Genomic DNA, 17,811 nt, shown 5'->3' on the forward strand with positions numbered 1-17,811 from the left:
AGATAGGGCATGTGGCAATGAGGTATCAGGGTTGGAGATAAACAAAAGGAGGTCGTCAGCATATTAGCGAGACTTTCTGCTCCCAGCCCGCCCTGTATATACCTTGAATGGCATCATTAGAGTGTAGTGCAACGGCGAGAGGCTCGATTGCCAAAGCAAACAACAAGGGGGAGAGTGGACAACCCTGTCTGGATCCGCGGTGCAAGGGAAATTAGTCAGAGGACAACTTATTAGTCCGTACCGAAGCCATGGGGGAAAAATAAAGAATCTTTATCCACGCAATGAATTTGGGGCCAAAGCCAAATCTATAAAGGGCAGCTGTTAGGTAATTCCACTCAACGCAGTCAAACGCTTTTTCGGCATCAAGTGAGACCACCACCTCCGGGTCCTCCGACACTGGGGAGTACAGTATATTCATAAGGCGCCTAATATTGAAAAATAAATGCCTATTTCTCACAAAGCCAGTCTGGTCACAGTGTATTACTTGGTGCAGCAAGCCTTCCATACGGATGGCTAAAAGCTTAGCTAGGATTTTGTAATCACAGTTTAAAAGCGAGACTATGCGATAGGATCCACATTCCAGGGGGTCTTTGTTTTTCTTTAATAGTAATGAAATTGAAGCCTGATAAAGACTAGGCGGTAGCTTTGAAGTATTAAGGCACTCTGCAAATAGTCGAGACAAGAATGGACAAAGCAGACCAACATCCTGTAAAATTTGGTTGGAAAATCGTCCGGACCCGGTGATTTACCACTTTTCATTGCGGACACTGCTATTACAATCTCCTCAAGCGTAAATTCTTCTTCTAGACAGTCATGGGAGTCTGTATCAATTGAAGGCATATTCAAGCCATTAAAGAAGGAGTCAATCAGCAAAGGGTCTTGAGGGGATTCAGAGGTGTATAGCGCAGAGTAAAATTGTTTAAATTGATCATTGATCTCTTTATGTATAACTGTGGTGGCACCAGACGGGGTCCTTATTTGTGGGATTAAACGTGAGGCCTCAGATTTACGGATCTGATGCGCAAGGAGTTTACTGGCCTTGTCGCCTTGTTCATAGACTTTGTATTGAGCTCGCAAGAGTAGCTGTTCAGCTTGCCTGGTAGAAAGCTCATCAAATTCAGATTGGAGTAGTTGGCGCTCTTTATGCAGATCAGAGGAAGGATCCGTAGCATACTTCTCATCCAATGTGGTTATGGACTCGCTCAGGTCCCGAAGTCGCTGAGAGCTAACTCTGTTTTGGTTGGCTGTATAAGAAATAATTTGGCCACGTAGGTATGCTTTGAGAGACTCTCATATGGTAGAGCAGGACATACCTGGTGTTGAATTAGTTTCTAGGAATAAGGTGATTTCAGAAGAAATTAAATTGACAAACTCCTTATCTGAGAGTAAAATGGGGTTGAGACACCATTGATAACACATAGGAGGTCGCTGGGGAAATTCTAGTTCAAGCACTAATGGTGAATGGTCAGAGATAACAATACTCTCGTAAGTACACTGCCGAAGGTTAGGCATAAGTTTTTTGTCCAAAAATAAGTAATCAATCCGGGGTATGTTTGATGAACATGAGAATAAAAGGAATACTGTCTATCTGTAGGATGTAGGAAACGCCAGGCCTCAAACATAGCATATTTCTGAAGAAAGGATGGAGGGCACATTTAGATGGGTCTGTATTTGTTTGTGAGGACTTGTCAAGAACTGGGGACATTTTACAGTTGAAATCCCCCCCTAAAATCAACAAATGAGAATCTAAATTGGGAATAGCAGACAGAAAGGAAGACATGAAACTTGTGTCATCCCAATTGGGAGCATAAACACTAGCCAAAACAAGAGGGGTAGAAAACAGTTCACCGGTTACTATGACATATCGTCCCTTAGGATCAGCAATAACCTCAGAAGCTACAAAGGGAGTAGCTTTATCAACCAGAATAGCAGCACCTCTTGATTTACTATGAAAGTTCGAGTGTAACACTTGACCAACCCAGTCCTTACATATCCTAAAATGCTCACCAGTCCTCAAGTGAGTCTCTTGTAGAAATGCAATATTTGCATTCAAACCCTTTAAGTGTGTTGCATTCAAACCCTTTAAACCCTTTAACCCTCGCTTCACCGGGTTCAAACCCCTTTGGTGTTCCATGAAATGTACTTGATCGCATTATTTCGGCCCCTCTGGGCATTCCCGTTATTCAACCCTGTCATTAGAGCATAGAATGGAAAAGCAATGAGCGCCCAAAACCCCCAGAATAACTTGTCTCAGAGTAATAATGTACGGTGGTAGATGTTTGGAAAAAGTACAAAAAAACAACTAAAAAGACAGAATGACAACATTAGAACTGAACAATTCAACCTGCCCCCCCACCCCCTCCCCCCATCCCAGACAATACCTCCCCAAACGAGGAACAAGCCTAAATAGAACATGTTCTCTTCGCACAGTATGTCTGTGAGAGTGCGGTCTTAAACCTAAACCCACAGTCCCACTCTTTAAAGTCGAGTTTTGTTATTGGATCAAGCAGCAAAAATAAAGATTTTTATGTATTTTTTTTCAAATAAAAAAAAGGCGAATCCCTTGTGCAAACGGAATGACAAAAGCACCACTTGTAGATGTATATAATTATATTCCCAGTCTTATAACAGGCATTGAGAGAGAAAATAAATCAAATGTATAAAGGCTCTCAGCCAAAAATCGATTTTGAAGTAAGGAAATTGTAGTAAGACAATCAAAAATAATAGTAATTATAATAGTAGTCTAGATGACGCTGAGACAGCTTACAACCAATACCAAAAAACTGTGTGTGTTTGCTGGGCATAAATGACGCTCAAAACTTTTAAAATTGAAGTGAGACCCCAAAAACCGTGTAGCCTCGGGAGACATTTACTGTTTACTGGGTCAATGCAAACGGATGCAGTAAACAAATAACCAAAAATATTTTGAGTCACTGAGACACTGTGTAAACAAACTGAATAGGTGAGCGAGACAGCCTAGAAACACAGGAGTTAAGTAAAACCTTAATAGAATTAAATTAAAATGACTGAATGCTTGTAAGGCACGCACACTAGATGATCAAAACATTAGATCACATCAAATAAGCCTGAACGGTTTCGCCAACTATACAAGACTAGCCTGTTATATCTAAACATAATTGTACCACAGGTGGGTTACTTACTATCCACAGTTCACATGCAACAGTTGCTGAACTGTGAGCATGTTCAAGACTTCTTGATGTGACGTTGAATGTGAGCCATAGCCTCATCCGGAGATTCAAATGTGTAGTCTTTACCCTCATGAGATAAACGGTCTGGGAATCGCAGTCCATACTTCACACTTGGATGGTCCCGAAGTACTCGTTTGGCCTGTCCGAAAGCTGCGCGCTGCCTGGAAACAGTGGGGGAGTAGTCCTGGTAGATGGAGAAGCTCTGTCCTTGAAAGCTCAGAGTGGTATTGCGGGCTCGTCTAAGAATTATGTCACGGGGCCTCTCCCCATCCCGGGGCTTTGGGCACAGCGACCTGGTGGGCTTGATCAATCAGGGGCTTTTCATCTAATACAAGAACATCCTTCAGCAGCCCTGAAACGAAATCCGTGGCGCGATGCATTTCCGAGAATCCCTCTAAACTCACACAGCTCTCCTTCACCTTTTTCAAATCCGCAGCTAGGCGTTTAACTTCAGCCTCCAGGGATGTAGTTAAGTCGGAGACATTAGTAGCGGTCTCCAGTGCTGCAATCGTTGTAGTGTGTGACGCAGTTGTTGTTTTGAGTAATGTGATTGCTGGCACTGTCTCGTTCCGCAGGATGGTTAAATCTGCTTTTAAAGTATCAGAAACCTCCTGTATTCTGGCCTCAATCGTAGCAACCACCTCTGTTTTCATTTCAACTATCTCAGAGCATAGTAGTTTGATGGCCTCGAGAATGTTCATTTCAGCGCCGCCAGGCCAAGCTGCACCCCCGGGTAAAGTGTGTGTCCCCGGGCCCTCAGACTCAGGAGAGGGCAGTGATGAGAACGGGTCTTGTAGGCCGGGTTTTCTCAAAGTCATGCTTTTGGCCTTATGCTTGGTCGACATGCTGACATTTGGAAGCAAAGTAGTCTTGGTTTTTACGGAAAGGGATCACCAAATTAATATTGGAAAATAAATACTGTTCTGCTGCAAAATTCACATAAACTTTAAGAATACCACGGGAGAAAACGGAAAACACGTCAGTCGCACATGGCGTCCCTCCTATCCCCCTGGGAACCAGTGTTTAAACCCTTTACAATGAAGATCTGTGAAGTTATTTGGATTTTTACGAATGATCTTTGAAAGACAGGGCCCTGAAAAAGGTATGTTTCTTTTTTTGCTGAGTTTAGCTTCTATGCTCACTTCAAGGCAAGCAACACTAACATCCATAGTCTTGAAATGCTTTAAAAGGTTTTTCATGGCTCACATCAACACCCAAAAGATCCACAGATGTCTACTGCACTCCACACTGTCCTCACCCACACGGGCAAAAGGAATCAGGGTTAGTGCTTTGACCTCTCCTGTGATTTCATTGATTTATCAAAACCCTCATGACAAGCTGAAATCGCTGAGGCGTACACCTTCATAGTGGACGGGGAGCGTTGCTTATTATTTAACAGGGCCTGTAAGAACAAGAGAATAGTTTTCACCTGGCAACAAGCTGGGTCGACATTCTCCTCCTCACACCATTGTGTAAAAACATTCCATTTGCTGGCATAAGTCCTAGATATGGAACCGGCCCGCACACCCTGTAATGTGTGAAGCATCTGTATAGACTGGAATGTGAGAGGAGACTCTTCCCATCAGGACACCACGTGTCAGTATGCTCGGAGAATGGTCTCTCCAATGGTCCAGATCCGCTCTGAGGTTGCTGGGAATGACCAACAGCCGGTGATGATGACGCACAGGGATAGACGCAGCTATGCAAACCACCTAGCCTGTACATGTGTAGCCCTAATGGGACTACTGCGTGGGCTGACGACATGATTCCCAACAAGGACATCACAGAGAACACCGTTATCATGGGCATCAGATGGAACCGCATGAGAGCTGAGTGGAGAGCCTCTCTTCTGGGGTCTAAGATTCATGCCAACATGGTTGCAGTGTCTAACTGGATCCCCAAGTAGACAATCGGCTGAGTTGGGGCCAAATTCAATGCAAAACCAAGATGCATGAGCTGCATCCCCAGTCTCTTTGTGTGTGTAATTGCCAGGTCCACTGATGGGCGACAACCGACAGCTTATCCAAGTAAGCCAACACCACGCACTTCTGGAGTGGCCAGGGAGTACCTCAATGGCTCTCTCGTGTATTCATACACTATTCCCCTGAAGGCGAAGCAGAGAAACTTCCCATGGTACAGTTTCACTAGCATATGAAGGTACTCGTCCTTCAGGTCTATACTCTTGCAAAGTTCTTTAGGTGGATACATTCCATCAGATGCTTTGACGTGAGCATGAGAAAAGGCATTCTACTCCCTTGTTCAGGGTGCGCAGGCTCTGTCTTTTTTGGAACCAGGAAATAGGGTGAGTAAAGCCTCTTGTTTCTCTGTTCCGAGGGAACCACTGTAACCACCTTTGTCCAGTAGCTCCGCAATCTCTAATTTTAGAGCTGCGACTTTTTCTGTCGATGACATTACCGTATCCGCCACTCCCGTGTAGGGAGGAGACTAGTGAAATTGGATAGGGTAACCCAGTCTTCGTGTTTGTTTTAACCAGGATGGAGAGCGCTGCTTTGAAGTCACTCTCAATAATGCTGCGGGAGAGCGCGCAGCTGGGGAACATTTAGTAGAAACTATCTGTATTCCTCTATGGCCCTGCCCGCTACTGCCCACTGTTTTATTTTTAAAATTTGATTTATAATGGTGCCGGAGGTGATGGCTGCCGTTTTACGGGCTTCGAACCAATTGTGCTATTTTGTTTGTTTTTTCAAATGGTTTGTAACTCATTTTCTACAGAATGTTGCTGCTATCGTCTATTATGACCGAAAAGAGCTTCAGAACAGCAATTACTCACCTCAAACTGGATGAAGGTATTTTCTTTAATGAGTCCGACGCGAAGGATATACTGCTTTGTCAAGACAAGGCCCGAATCCCTGTCATCACCGTGGAGAAAAAGGCGGGTGCCTTGTAAGAATTCGCAGAAGAGTAGGTAAACCACCACCACACTCTGTATTATTGGCCAACGTGAAATCATTGGAAAACAAACTGGACTGTCTACGATTAAGACTATCCTACCAACTGGACATTTAAAAACTGTAATATCTTATGCTTCACCGACACGTGGCTGAACGACGACACTAATAATATAGAGCTGGCTGGCTTCTCCGTGCATCGGCAGGACAGAGCAGCTACGTCTGGTAAGACAAGGGGCAGGGGTGTCTGTCTATTTGTCAATAACTGCTGGTGTGCGATGTCTAATATCAAAGAAGTCTTGAGGATTGCTCGCCTGAGGTAGAATACCCCATGATAAGCTGTAGACCACATTATCTTCTCATCTATAATATTCGGAGCTGTCTATTTACCACCACAAACCAATGCTGGCACTAAGACTGCACTCAACGAGCTGTATAAGGACATAAGCAAACAAGAACATGCTAATCCAGAACCGTCGCTCCTAGTGGATAGGAACATTAATGCAGGCAAACTTAAATCTGTTTTATCTAATTTCTACCAGCATGTCACATGTAAAACCAGAGGGAAAAAAATCCTAGACCACCTTTACTCCACACACAGAGACGCATACAAAGCTCTCCCTTGCACTGGCAAATTTGGCAAATCTGACCATAATTATATCTAAAGCAGGAAGTACCAGTGACTTGCACAATATGGAGGTCGTCAGATGAGGCAGATTCTACGCTACGGGACTGTTTTACTAGCACAGACTGGAAAATGTTATGGGATTCATCCAATGGCATTGAGGAGTATACCTCAGTCATCGGCTTCATCAATAAGTGCATCGACGACGTCGTCCCCGCAGTGACCGTACGTACATTTCCCAACCAGAAGCCATGGATTACAGGCAACATCCGCATTGAGCTAAAGGCTAGAGCTGCCGCTCTCAAGGAGCGATGCTTGTAAGAATTCTCGCTATGCCCTCAGACGACCATCAAACAGGCAAAGTGTCAACAAAAGCCTAAGAATGAATCCTACTACACCAGCTCTGATGCTCGTCGTATGTGGCAGGGCTTGCAAACTATTACAGATTAGAGATGTAAACCCAACCACGAGCTGCCCAGTGATGCGAGCCTACCAGATGAGCTAAATACCTTTTATGCTCTCTTCAAGGCAAGCAACACTGAACCATGCATGAGAGCACCAGCTGTTAATCACAACTGTGTGATTATGTTCTCCATAGCCGATGTGAGTAAGCCCTTGAAACAGGTCAACATTCACAAGGCCGCAAGGCCAGACGGATTACCAGGACGTGTACACAGAGCATGCGCTGACCAACTGGCAAGTGTCTTCACTGACATTTTCAGCCTCTTCCTGACCGAGTCTGTAATACTGTACCCACGTGTTTCCCAGAAACCCTAGACCCACTCTAATGTGCATACCGCCCTAACAGATCCACAGATGATGCAATCTCTATTACACTCCACACTCAGCTCAGTGTTCAACACCATAGTGTCCTCAAAGCTCATCACTAAGCTAAGAACCCTGGGACTAAACATTGTTATTGACAGGGCTGTAGTGTAGTGGATCAAGAACTTCAATTTCCTTGGTGTCCATGTCACTAACAAACTATTATGGTCCAAACACACCAAGATAGTCATGAAGAGGGCACGACAATGCCTATTCCCCCTCAGGACACTGAAAAGATTTGGCATGGGTCCTTAGATCCTCAAAAAGTTATACAGCTTCACCGTTGAGAGCATCTTGACTGGTTGTATCACCACTTGATATGGCAACTGCTCGGCATCCAACCGCAAAACCCTACAGAGGGTAGTGCGTATGGCCCAGTACATCATTGGGGCCAAGATTTTTACCATCCAGGACCTCTATACCAGGTGGTGTCAGAGGAAGGCCCTAAAAACTCAACAAAGTAATAGACTGTTTTCTCTACTACCGCACAGCAAGCGGTACTGGAGAGCCAAGTCTAGGTCCAAAAGGCTCCTAAACAGCTTCTACCCCCAAGCCATAAGACTGCTAATCAGTTAATCATATTGCTACCCAGACTATTTGCATTGACCCCCTTTTTCATGCTGCTATTACTCGCTGTTTATTATCTATGCATAGTTACTTTACCTCTACCTACAGTACCAGTCAAACGTTTAGACACACCTACTCTTTCAAGGGGTTTTCTTTATTTTTACTATTTTCTACATTGTAGAATAATAGTGAAGACATCAAAACTATGAAATAACGTAGTAACCAAAAAAGTGTTAAACAAATACAAAACATATTTTATATTCTTCAAAGTAGCCACCCTTTGCCTTGATGACAGCTTTGCACACTCTTGGAATTATCTCAACCAGCTTCATGAGGTATTCACCTGGAATGCATTTCAATTAACAGGTGTGCCTCATTAAATGTTAATTTATTTCCTTCTTAATGCATTTGAGCCAATCAGTTGTGTTGAGACAAGGTAGGGGTGGTAAACAGAAGACCACTGTCATCAAGACAAAGGGTGGAAGAATCTTAAATATGAAAATATGTTTTGATTTGTTTAACAATTTCTGTTTTTGCAATCAGACTGGATTTATTGGGGAATTACCCTCTTACTCAAATATTTATAATCTTCTCAATTATATTTTCACTCCATCTCCCTCAACTAAAGCTGATTAGTTTCCTAATTCCTCTGGACACAATACAAATATTAGATCAGGTACAGTAGTCACTGCCACAGCTATTTGTATTGCATAGGGAATTATCATTTTGGCTATTCAGACATGTTGTTATGAGATAAAAGAACATTAAAACAAAGTTTCAATTGCAGCTTACAATATATCCAAGTGTGTTGGCCGCTTACATTTTTTGTTTTCTTTGTACTTCCCATTGCGTCCTGACATTTGAACCAGCAGTGGACCTGTCCATTTGTTTTGCATAGGGAGTTCTTTGCTTTAGCACAAATTCATGGTTTGGTTCCTTCTTCTACCTCCCGTTGTGTTCTACCCCCTTCAGGTACCTTTGATCTGCGAGACCAAGCCCATGGTCAGCATCCAGCAGATGACGTACCAGAAGAACGGTGGGTACCAGCCCCCTCCCTGCGGACCGGGGGGCCCGGACGTGGCTCGTCTGATGCAGCTGGAGGAGGGGGTACGACCGGAGCAAAGGAAGAGGAACCCCCACGCTCCCCAACACAAGAGGGAGCACAAGGACAAGGACCACTGCTCCATCGACATGAATGGCCTGGAGACCAACGTATAGACATAGTTATCATTGAGCTGCATCCTGATTCGTCACACTTCTCCCAAAGAGTGCATTTGCACACTCCCCGTCATGAATCTAATAATGGTGGCTCTAACAACTCCCTCCAGCCAGTTCTTAGCCTACACCAATCCTACGCTTTTAAGTCCATGATGAGAAGTGGGAAAATGCATACTTTGGAAAAAGTGTGGAGTAACTGAATGCAGCCAGTATCATAGCTACAGGGGAGAGAGGGAGAGAGGAAGGACTGACTAACTGCACCAGAGCTCGGGATGACCAACCCGACCCTTGCTGGCACATTATGGCCCACTGTGGATGCAATTCAGAGGATGTGTAAAGAAAATACGACTTTCTACATTACGTATATTACGACCCACTATGATTGTGTATATTTTTGTGTATATATTTACAAGATTTATTATACTATGCACCAGCAGCAGAGTGATATGGTGGGAGACATTCTGTACATTGAGACATTCTATATGATGAGACATTCTATATGAAGTGCAAACATTCTATTTATTGAGGAGACATTCTCTATGATGAGGAGACATTTCATTCAATGAGAAGACATTTTGCACAGTTTATTAGGTACACCACCACGTTCAATGGTTTGCTCCTACAGCCAGTAAATCATGTGGCCGTGGCTTGCTATATAAAGCAGGCAGACAGGCATCGAGGCAATCAGTTACTGTGACCTAAGCGACTGAGCGTAGTATGATTGTCGGTGCCAGGCGCACCGGCTCCAGTATCTCAGAAATGGATGAACTCCTAGGCTTTTCACGCACAACAGTGTCTAGGGTTTACCCAGAATGGTGCAACAAACAAAAAACATCCAGTCGATGGCAGGCAGTCCAATGGACGAAAACATCTTGTTGATGAGAGGTCGAAGGAGAATGGCAAGAATCGTGCAAGCTAACAGACGGGCCACCAACAGGCAACTAACGGTGTAGCGCAACAGTAGTGTGCAGAACAGCATCTCGGAACGCACAACTCGTCAGTCCTTGCCACAGATGGGCTGTTGCAGCAGACGAACACACCGGGTTCCACTCATATCAGCTAAAAACAAGAAGGGTCTCCAGTGGGCATGCCATCACCAACACTGGACAATTGAGGAGTGGAAAAACAGTGCCTGGTCCGATGAATCCCAGTTCCTGTTGAGTTGCTGATGGTAAAGTCAGGATTTGGCTTAAGCAGCATGAGTCCAAATCAAATCAAATCACATTTTATTGGTCGCATACACGTGTTGAGCAGATGTTATTGCGGTTGTAGTGAAATGCTTGTGCTTCTAGCTCCAACAGTGCAGTAACATCTAACAAGTAATATCTAACAATTACACAACACATACCCAATGCACACAAATCTAGTAAAGGAATTAAGAATATAAAAATATATGGACAAGCAATGTCCATGTCCTCATCCTGCCTGGTGTCAATTGTGCAAGCTGGTGGCAGTGGTATAATAGTGTGGAATGTTTTCCTGGCACAAGTTATGTCCCTTCATACCAATTGATTTCCATGAACTCAGGCTGTTCTGGAGTCAAAGGGGGGTCCGACCCGGTCCTAGATGGGTGTACCTAATAAACTGATGGGTGTACCTAGTATATGACAAGTATCAGGAGACAGAAGGGATCATGAAGACCTGTGGGAAACTTCAGAGAGGGCTTGGGGATCTGTGGACGATGACAGGACATCTAAGCATGAGCTTTGGCCTTCCATCTTCACCTTAGTTAATCAACTCCCCCCTCACAGTGGATGTGTGAGTCTGTCCGTCTGTCTGTCTGTCGAGCTGAGAGGTGAATGTGACGAACACTCTCCTTACATAGACAATGCTTGTGGACTATGGACAAACAGGAAGTGCGCATTTCTTTAAAAAAAATATATTATAAACTAAATGTTCCCTCTAATCCCCCACATGGGGTTACGGATATTTCAGGCTAATTGGTTAGGCTTATATACTAAGCAGGTTACTCTCACAATCATCATTGGAGGTTATTTGTAAAACTTTACAGCTAAGGTAAAATCTAGAATCCATTTTTTAAATCTCCACATGTGACACAAAGGGATACATATGCTACATTTACACTGGCTGTTAAGTTTTCTGAAGACCTATTTTATCGATATCTAGAAGGGCTTTTCAAGACATTCGTGTTCACATTCAACAGAGAAGGGATCTACAGAACTCAAATACACTCTACTCTGCTCTTCTTCCTCAGCAAATGGACCCATATTGCTTCTCTCACTGATTTCAACCTTTTGATACCTTTTCTCCTTAAAATGTCCTTCCCATGATCTTCTTTGCCTTTTTATCCCCTTAAACAAGGTAGTACACACCTGCCTCATATATGGTGTCTGGCATGATGGAAACAATTTCTGTGTACCAAACAGCATCCTATTCTCTATACAGCGCACTATATACGGTAGGGAATAGGATTTGGGGGAAACACAATGACAGAGACAGGTATGTGTAAGAGCCATACTGCTCCGGGAGGTGTTAACCGTTGTTGAAACATTTCTAGAGTGTCAAGTTCTTGCACCAACCTTAGACCCTCTTTGCCTTAAAGTACAAAGGAGAAGCATGTGGGGAGATAATAGAGTATGGGTACACCACAAAACATATGGGGGTACACCTAATACATTCAAGGCAAAAGCAGCAAGCTGCAATAAAACAACCACAGGCCATACTCTGAACTTTGCTTCGTATGTATATATATTTATTTTAAAAGTGAAAAATCATTTGCAGTTTGTATAAACATAGAGTATGACTCAACAGGCACCATTCTATCTTTGTTATGAAATTATTAATTGTTTCATCTATTCCAATTGCACTAGATGTTTTTCTGTTTTTCTGTATAAAAAAAGGCAAAAAATGAAAATATATTGTAAGGAAACACAAATACACATTTTATTGAACTGTGGTGTGTAGTATGTTTTGATTGTCTGATGAGTTGGTTTTCTTATTTGAAACCTGTATTTTTGGATAGCTAGTTGGATTTTTGGAGTTTAATTTTCTTGGCATCACAAAAAAACATATTTGGCACCTTATGGTGAACAAAAAGACAGGAAATGTAAATGGTTTAAAGTAGACCCAGAACACAAAAGCGACACAGGAAACTTGCAAAACATTTTTAAATGGTCCTCTAATGGATACATTCTCAGATCTCTCAAAGACTTAGGGCTAGAGTCTATCAGATCTGTGCTGGCCCGCCACCCGCATAGTGGTTGTTTTGGCGGTGTCTCTGCATTTGATCTAAAGGGGACATTTCCATTGGCTGCATGGTGTCGTATTAAGAGAAATCCCATGCAGCCTTGTTACCAAGTTTGAGCACTGGAATATGAGATGTAATCTACACCTCGATTAGGCTGATAGAAATATTCATAATTTTGTTTCATGATTTTCCTTTTGAGTGTCATTATTTCTATATAGCCAAAACTTTCTCATTCTGAACTTCTAACATGAGTGGGACAGGTGTGACTTTGTGACAATGCCCAAATGAGCAGCTGCTCACCGATTTGACGCAGTTACACCTGTCGGCTATCGCTTGTTAACGCTTGATCGGATTGAATCTAGGCCATAGTTACAATAATCCATAGTATCCATTTGATGTACAGCACATGGCCCACAGCCTCAAAGAGAGATAAGATAAGCTCCTGTGTGACATGGCTTTCAATAGTCAAAAGTAGTGCACTACAGTGGTGGAAAAAGTACCCAGCTCTCATACTTGAGAAAAAGTAAATTTACCTTAGTAGAAAATTACTCAAGTATAAGTCACCCAGTAAATTCCAATTGGAGGAAAATAATTTGGTTTAAAAAAAATACTTAAGTGTCAAAAGTAAATGTAATTGCTAAAATATTCCTAAGTATTAAAAGTAAAAGTATAAATCAATTCAAATTCCTTATAATTTATGAATAGCCAGGAGCACGCTCCAACACTGACATAATTTACAAACAAAACATGTGTTCAGTGAGTCCACCAGATCAAAAGCAGTAGGGATAACCAGTGCCTTCGGAAAGTATTCAGACCCCTTGACTTTTTCCAGATTGTTACGTTACAGCCGTATTCTAAAATGTATGAAGTACTTTTTCCCCTCAATCTACACACAATACCCCATAATAACAAAGCAAAAACAGGTTTTTAGACATTTTTGCTAATTTATAAAAAATATCAAACTCAAATATGACTTAAAAGTATTCAGACAATTAACTGAGTACTTTCTTTAAGCACCTTTGGCAGTGATGGCAGCATTGATTATTCTTGGCTATGACACCACAAGCTTGGCACACCTCATTTGGGGAGTTCCTCCCATTTTTCTCTGCAGATCCTCTCAAGCTCTGTCAGGTTGGATGGGAGTGTTGCTGCACAGCTATTTTCAAGTCTCTCCAGAGATGTTCGATTGGGTTCAAGTCTGGGCTCTGGCTGGGCCACTCAAGGACATTCAGAGACTTGTCCCGAAGCCACTCCTGCTATGTCTTGGCTATGTGCTTAGGGTCATTGTCCTGTTGGAAGGTGAACCTTCGCCCCAGTCTGAGGACCAGAGCACTCTAGAGCTGGTTTTCATCAAGGATCTCTCTGTATTTTGTCCCTGCCGCTGAAAAACATCCCCACAGCATGATGCTGCCACCACCATGCTCACTGTAGGGATGGTGCCCGGGTCTCCTCCAGACGTGACGCTTGGCATTCATGCCACATAGTTCAATCTTGGTTTCATCAGGCCAGAGAATCTTGTTTCTCATGGTCTGAGAGTCTTTAGGTGCCTTTTGGCAAACTCCAAGCAGGCTATCATGTGCCTTTTACTGAGGAGTGGCTTCCGTCTGGTCACTCTACCATAAAGGCCTGATAGTTAGAATGCTTCAGAGATGGTTGTCCTTCTGCAAGGTTCTCCCATTTCCACAGAGGAACTCTAGAGCTCTGTCAGATTGACCGAGGGGTTCTTGGTCACCTACTTGACAAAGGCCCTTCTCCTCTGATTGCTCAGTTCTGGTACCCTTCTCCAGATCTGTACCTCGACACAATCCTGTCTCGGAGCTCTATGGACAATTCCTTCAACCTCGTGGTTAGGTTTTTGCTCTGACATGCACTGTCAGCTGTGGGACCTTATATAGACAGGTGTGTGCCTTTCCAAATCATGTCCAATCAATTGAATTTACCACATGTGGACTCCAATCTCAAGGATTATCAATTGAAACATGATGGACCTGAGCTCAATTTCGAATCTCATAGCAAAGGGTCTGAATACTTAAGTAGATAAGGTATTTCTGTTTTTATTTTTTTTAAATAAATTTGCAAAGATATTTTAAAAAACGGTTTTTGCTTTGTCATTATGGGGTATTGTGTGTAGATTGCTGAGCTTTAAATATATATATATATCTATTTATTTAATCCATTTTAGAAGAAGTCTGTAATGTAACAAAATATGTAAAATGTCAAGGGGTCTGAATCATTTCCAAAGGCACTGTAAGCGTGTGAATTAAACCATTTTCATTTCCTGCTTAGCATTCAATGTAACGAGTACTTTTGGGTGTCAGGGAAAACATATGGAGTAAAAAGCACAATTGTGTTTAGGAATGTAGTGAATTAAAAGTTGTCAAAAATATAAAGAGGTAAGTACAGATACCCCCAAAAACGACTTAAGTAGTGACCTTCAAGTATTTTTACTGAAGTACTTTACATCACTGTGCACTATAGAGAATAGGGTGCCATATGAGATGCAACCCAAACCCACACGAGAGTCCTCAGGAGTTTTTAAGGGATTCCCTTAGTCTTAACATCAGCCTGCCCTACTCCCAGATCAGATCCCACTAGTTGCCCTTATCTGTTATACGTTAAGGTTCAGGAGCCATAAGTCTGGTGGCCCCTGGACTGGGAGGATGGACTAAACAGTGACTAAGCCCGGCCAAACGGCCACAGCAGCTGCTAAATGCCACCAGTTGGCACCATTGGATGTAGAGAGGGATGGAGGGAGAGATGGAAGGAGGAAAAGATTAAGAGCCCAGGCTGGATCTGGCATAAGGTGCAGTCCAGTGGGGCTGGGAGCCAACAGGGACAGGTCTGGATCAGCTAAAAATGTCAAATGTAAAAATCCACAAGAAAAAATAAATAAAAGTAGGGCATCATGAGATGAATGTACAAAAAGACACTTACAAAAGCATCTGAAGGCATCTAGAATTTGTTATAATTTGGATCATCTGGAAACATTGCTTTTTGTTTTGTTCTGTTTGTTTTGTTTTCCCAAAAAGCCTCAAAGGCTTAGGCTGGGATTCAATCAATTACAGATAGTGGGTTTCCAGAAACACAGGAGAAACATTTTATTTTTCAGAGAAAAAAAATCCTCCAAAATGGTGTAAGTACAAATGTAAACTGGGTGGTTCGAGCCCTGAATGCTGATTGGCTGACAGCAGTGGTATATCAGATCGTATACCACGGGTATGACAAATCATTTATTTTTACTTCTCTAATTAGGTTGGTAACCAGTTTATAATAGCAACAAGGCACCTCTGGCGTTTGTGATATATAGCCAATATACCACGGCTAGGGGCCGTGTCAAGGCACTCTGCGTTGCGTCGTGCTTAAGAACAGACCTTAGCCGTGGTATATTGGCTACATACCACACCTCCTCCGGGATCAATGTTAAAGTATACAATAGATGCACGAAGTTACCTTGGTCTGATCCTTAAGAGGATTTATATCCTTTTTTTCAATTTTCGCCTAAAATGACATACCCAAATCTAACTGCTAGTAGCTCAGGACCTGAAGCAAGGATAGCATATTATTGGTACCATTTGAAAGGAAACACTTTTTTGTTTGTGGAAATGTGAAATTAATGTAGGAGAATATAACACAACAGATCTGGTAAAAGATAATACAAACAAAAAAAACATGTATTTTCCAAAAATGTTTTTGAACATCATCTTTGAAATGCAAGAGAAAGGCCATAATAAAATATTGCAGTTTAGATGCAATAAAGATTTTGGCCACTAGATGACAGCAGTGTGTGTACAGCGTTTCAGATTGATCCAGTGAAGCATTGCAATACTGCACAGTATTTTGTATGTCTGCACAAATGTGCCGAATTGGTCAATTGATATATTTAAGTACTTAACTATAGAGAACATGCAAAAATGCTATGGTAATACAACATTTTAGTTTACACACTCCCAGGAATGTTATACATGAATCATTAGCTTATACACTGACTTTCACACATCTAGATGGCCGGGCGTGGTGGGTGCGGAGCCAGAGACAGCAGGGGTTCAAATTGTAGAACCCAGCTCCAACATTTGAATATAAAAATTGATTTTATCAAACAAAACTGTTACATTTTATCTCTGGGACCCACATGATGACAAATCAGAGCAAGTCTACTGAATGTTAGTACATTATTTACCTTCAAATGTGAATGTATCAAACCAGTTGCAGTTTATTGCTGTGCACTCTCCTCAAATAATAGCATAGTATTTTTTCACTGTAATAGCTACTGTAAATTGGACCGTGCCGTTGGATTAACAAGAATTTAAGATTTCTGCCATATAAGACATGTCTATGTCCTGTAAAGTTTGCTGTTACTTACAATGTCATTCTAATCACATTAGCATCTACCGTCCCGGTATAGGGACACCGATCCCATAGAGGATAGACCTTATAGGCTACCCTTCACACATTCAAAAGATAATATTCAGAGGCCAGTAATTTGCAACCTCCCCACCACTAATCTAATCTGTATGTTCAGGGCCTGAGCATGAAGCACACACCTTCTCTCTTTGCACACGTCAAAATTATTGCACAGTTTAGGGAATAGGGTGTCATTTGGGACTCACACAGCTCGTTGTAAAAAAACAATAATTTCCTGAAAATGAGATCAACAGTACCCTTAGATACAAAAAAGAAACTAGACGTCGAGGTCTCTTGTCAATGGAAGTGCACTGAATAGGGAATAGGTTGCCATTTGGGAGTAGCATGCAGAATCAGAATCAGACAAACCATAATTGTTTTCTTCTCATTCACGTCTCGGAAGTAACTAATCAAATGTACTCAGTCTTCTTGTCAATATAGTGTTTATATATTTAGTCAAAATCGATAGTGTTCATTCAGTCATTTATAGATAAACATTCTATACAAAATGATTATAATCCAAAATCAGGTCACATGGGACGGTCATTTTGAAATCAGAGATGCCATTTCGTAGAGAAAGACACCAGGGCTCATAGAGTGGTATTCAAACAGCGTTATTATCAAATAGTCCATGATGTAACATTATTATTAAACATCACTTACTACACAAACAGGAAATACTGTATAAATGTACAGCAATGACAGTGTGTGTGTCTCAAATGGCACTCTATTCCCTTTATAGCCCTATGGGTCCTGGTCTAAAGTAGTGCACTACAAAGGGAATAGGGTGCCACTTGGGACAAAGCCAGTGTTAATATTGATGTGGGCACACAGGCATGAAAGCAGGCA

General features: G+C 42.3%; 1 protein-coding gene across 1 annotated transcript in view; it reads left to right on the forward strand.

The window, feature by feature from the left end:
- LOC115101738 (excitatory amino acid transporter 5-like) overlaps positions 1 to 12,339 on the forward strand; it is a 78,331-nt gene extending 65,992 nt beyond the window's left edge. The window contains exon 11 of the mRNA XM_029621203.2: positions 9,108 to 12,339. Within this exon, the coding sequence (XP_029477063.1) occupies positions 9,108 to 9,353 (246 nt within the window). The 3' untranslated portion in view covers positions 9,354 to 12,339. The remainder of the gene's footprint in view (positions 1 to 9,107) is intronic.
- Positions 12,340 to 17,811: the final 5,472 nt, after the last annotated feature.

This window comes from Oncorhynchus nerka, linkage group LG20, assembly GCF_034236695.1.
Source record: "Oncorhynchus nerka isolate Pitt River linkage group LG20, Oner_Uvic_2.0, whole genome shotgun sequence".
Lineage (NCBI taxonomy): Eukaryota > Metazoa > Chordata > Actinopteri > Salmoniformes > Salmonidae > Oncorhynchus > Oncorhynchus nerka.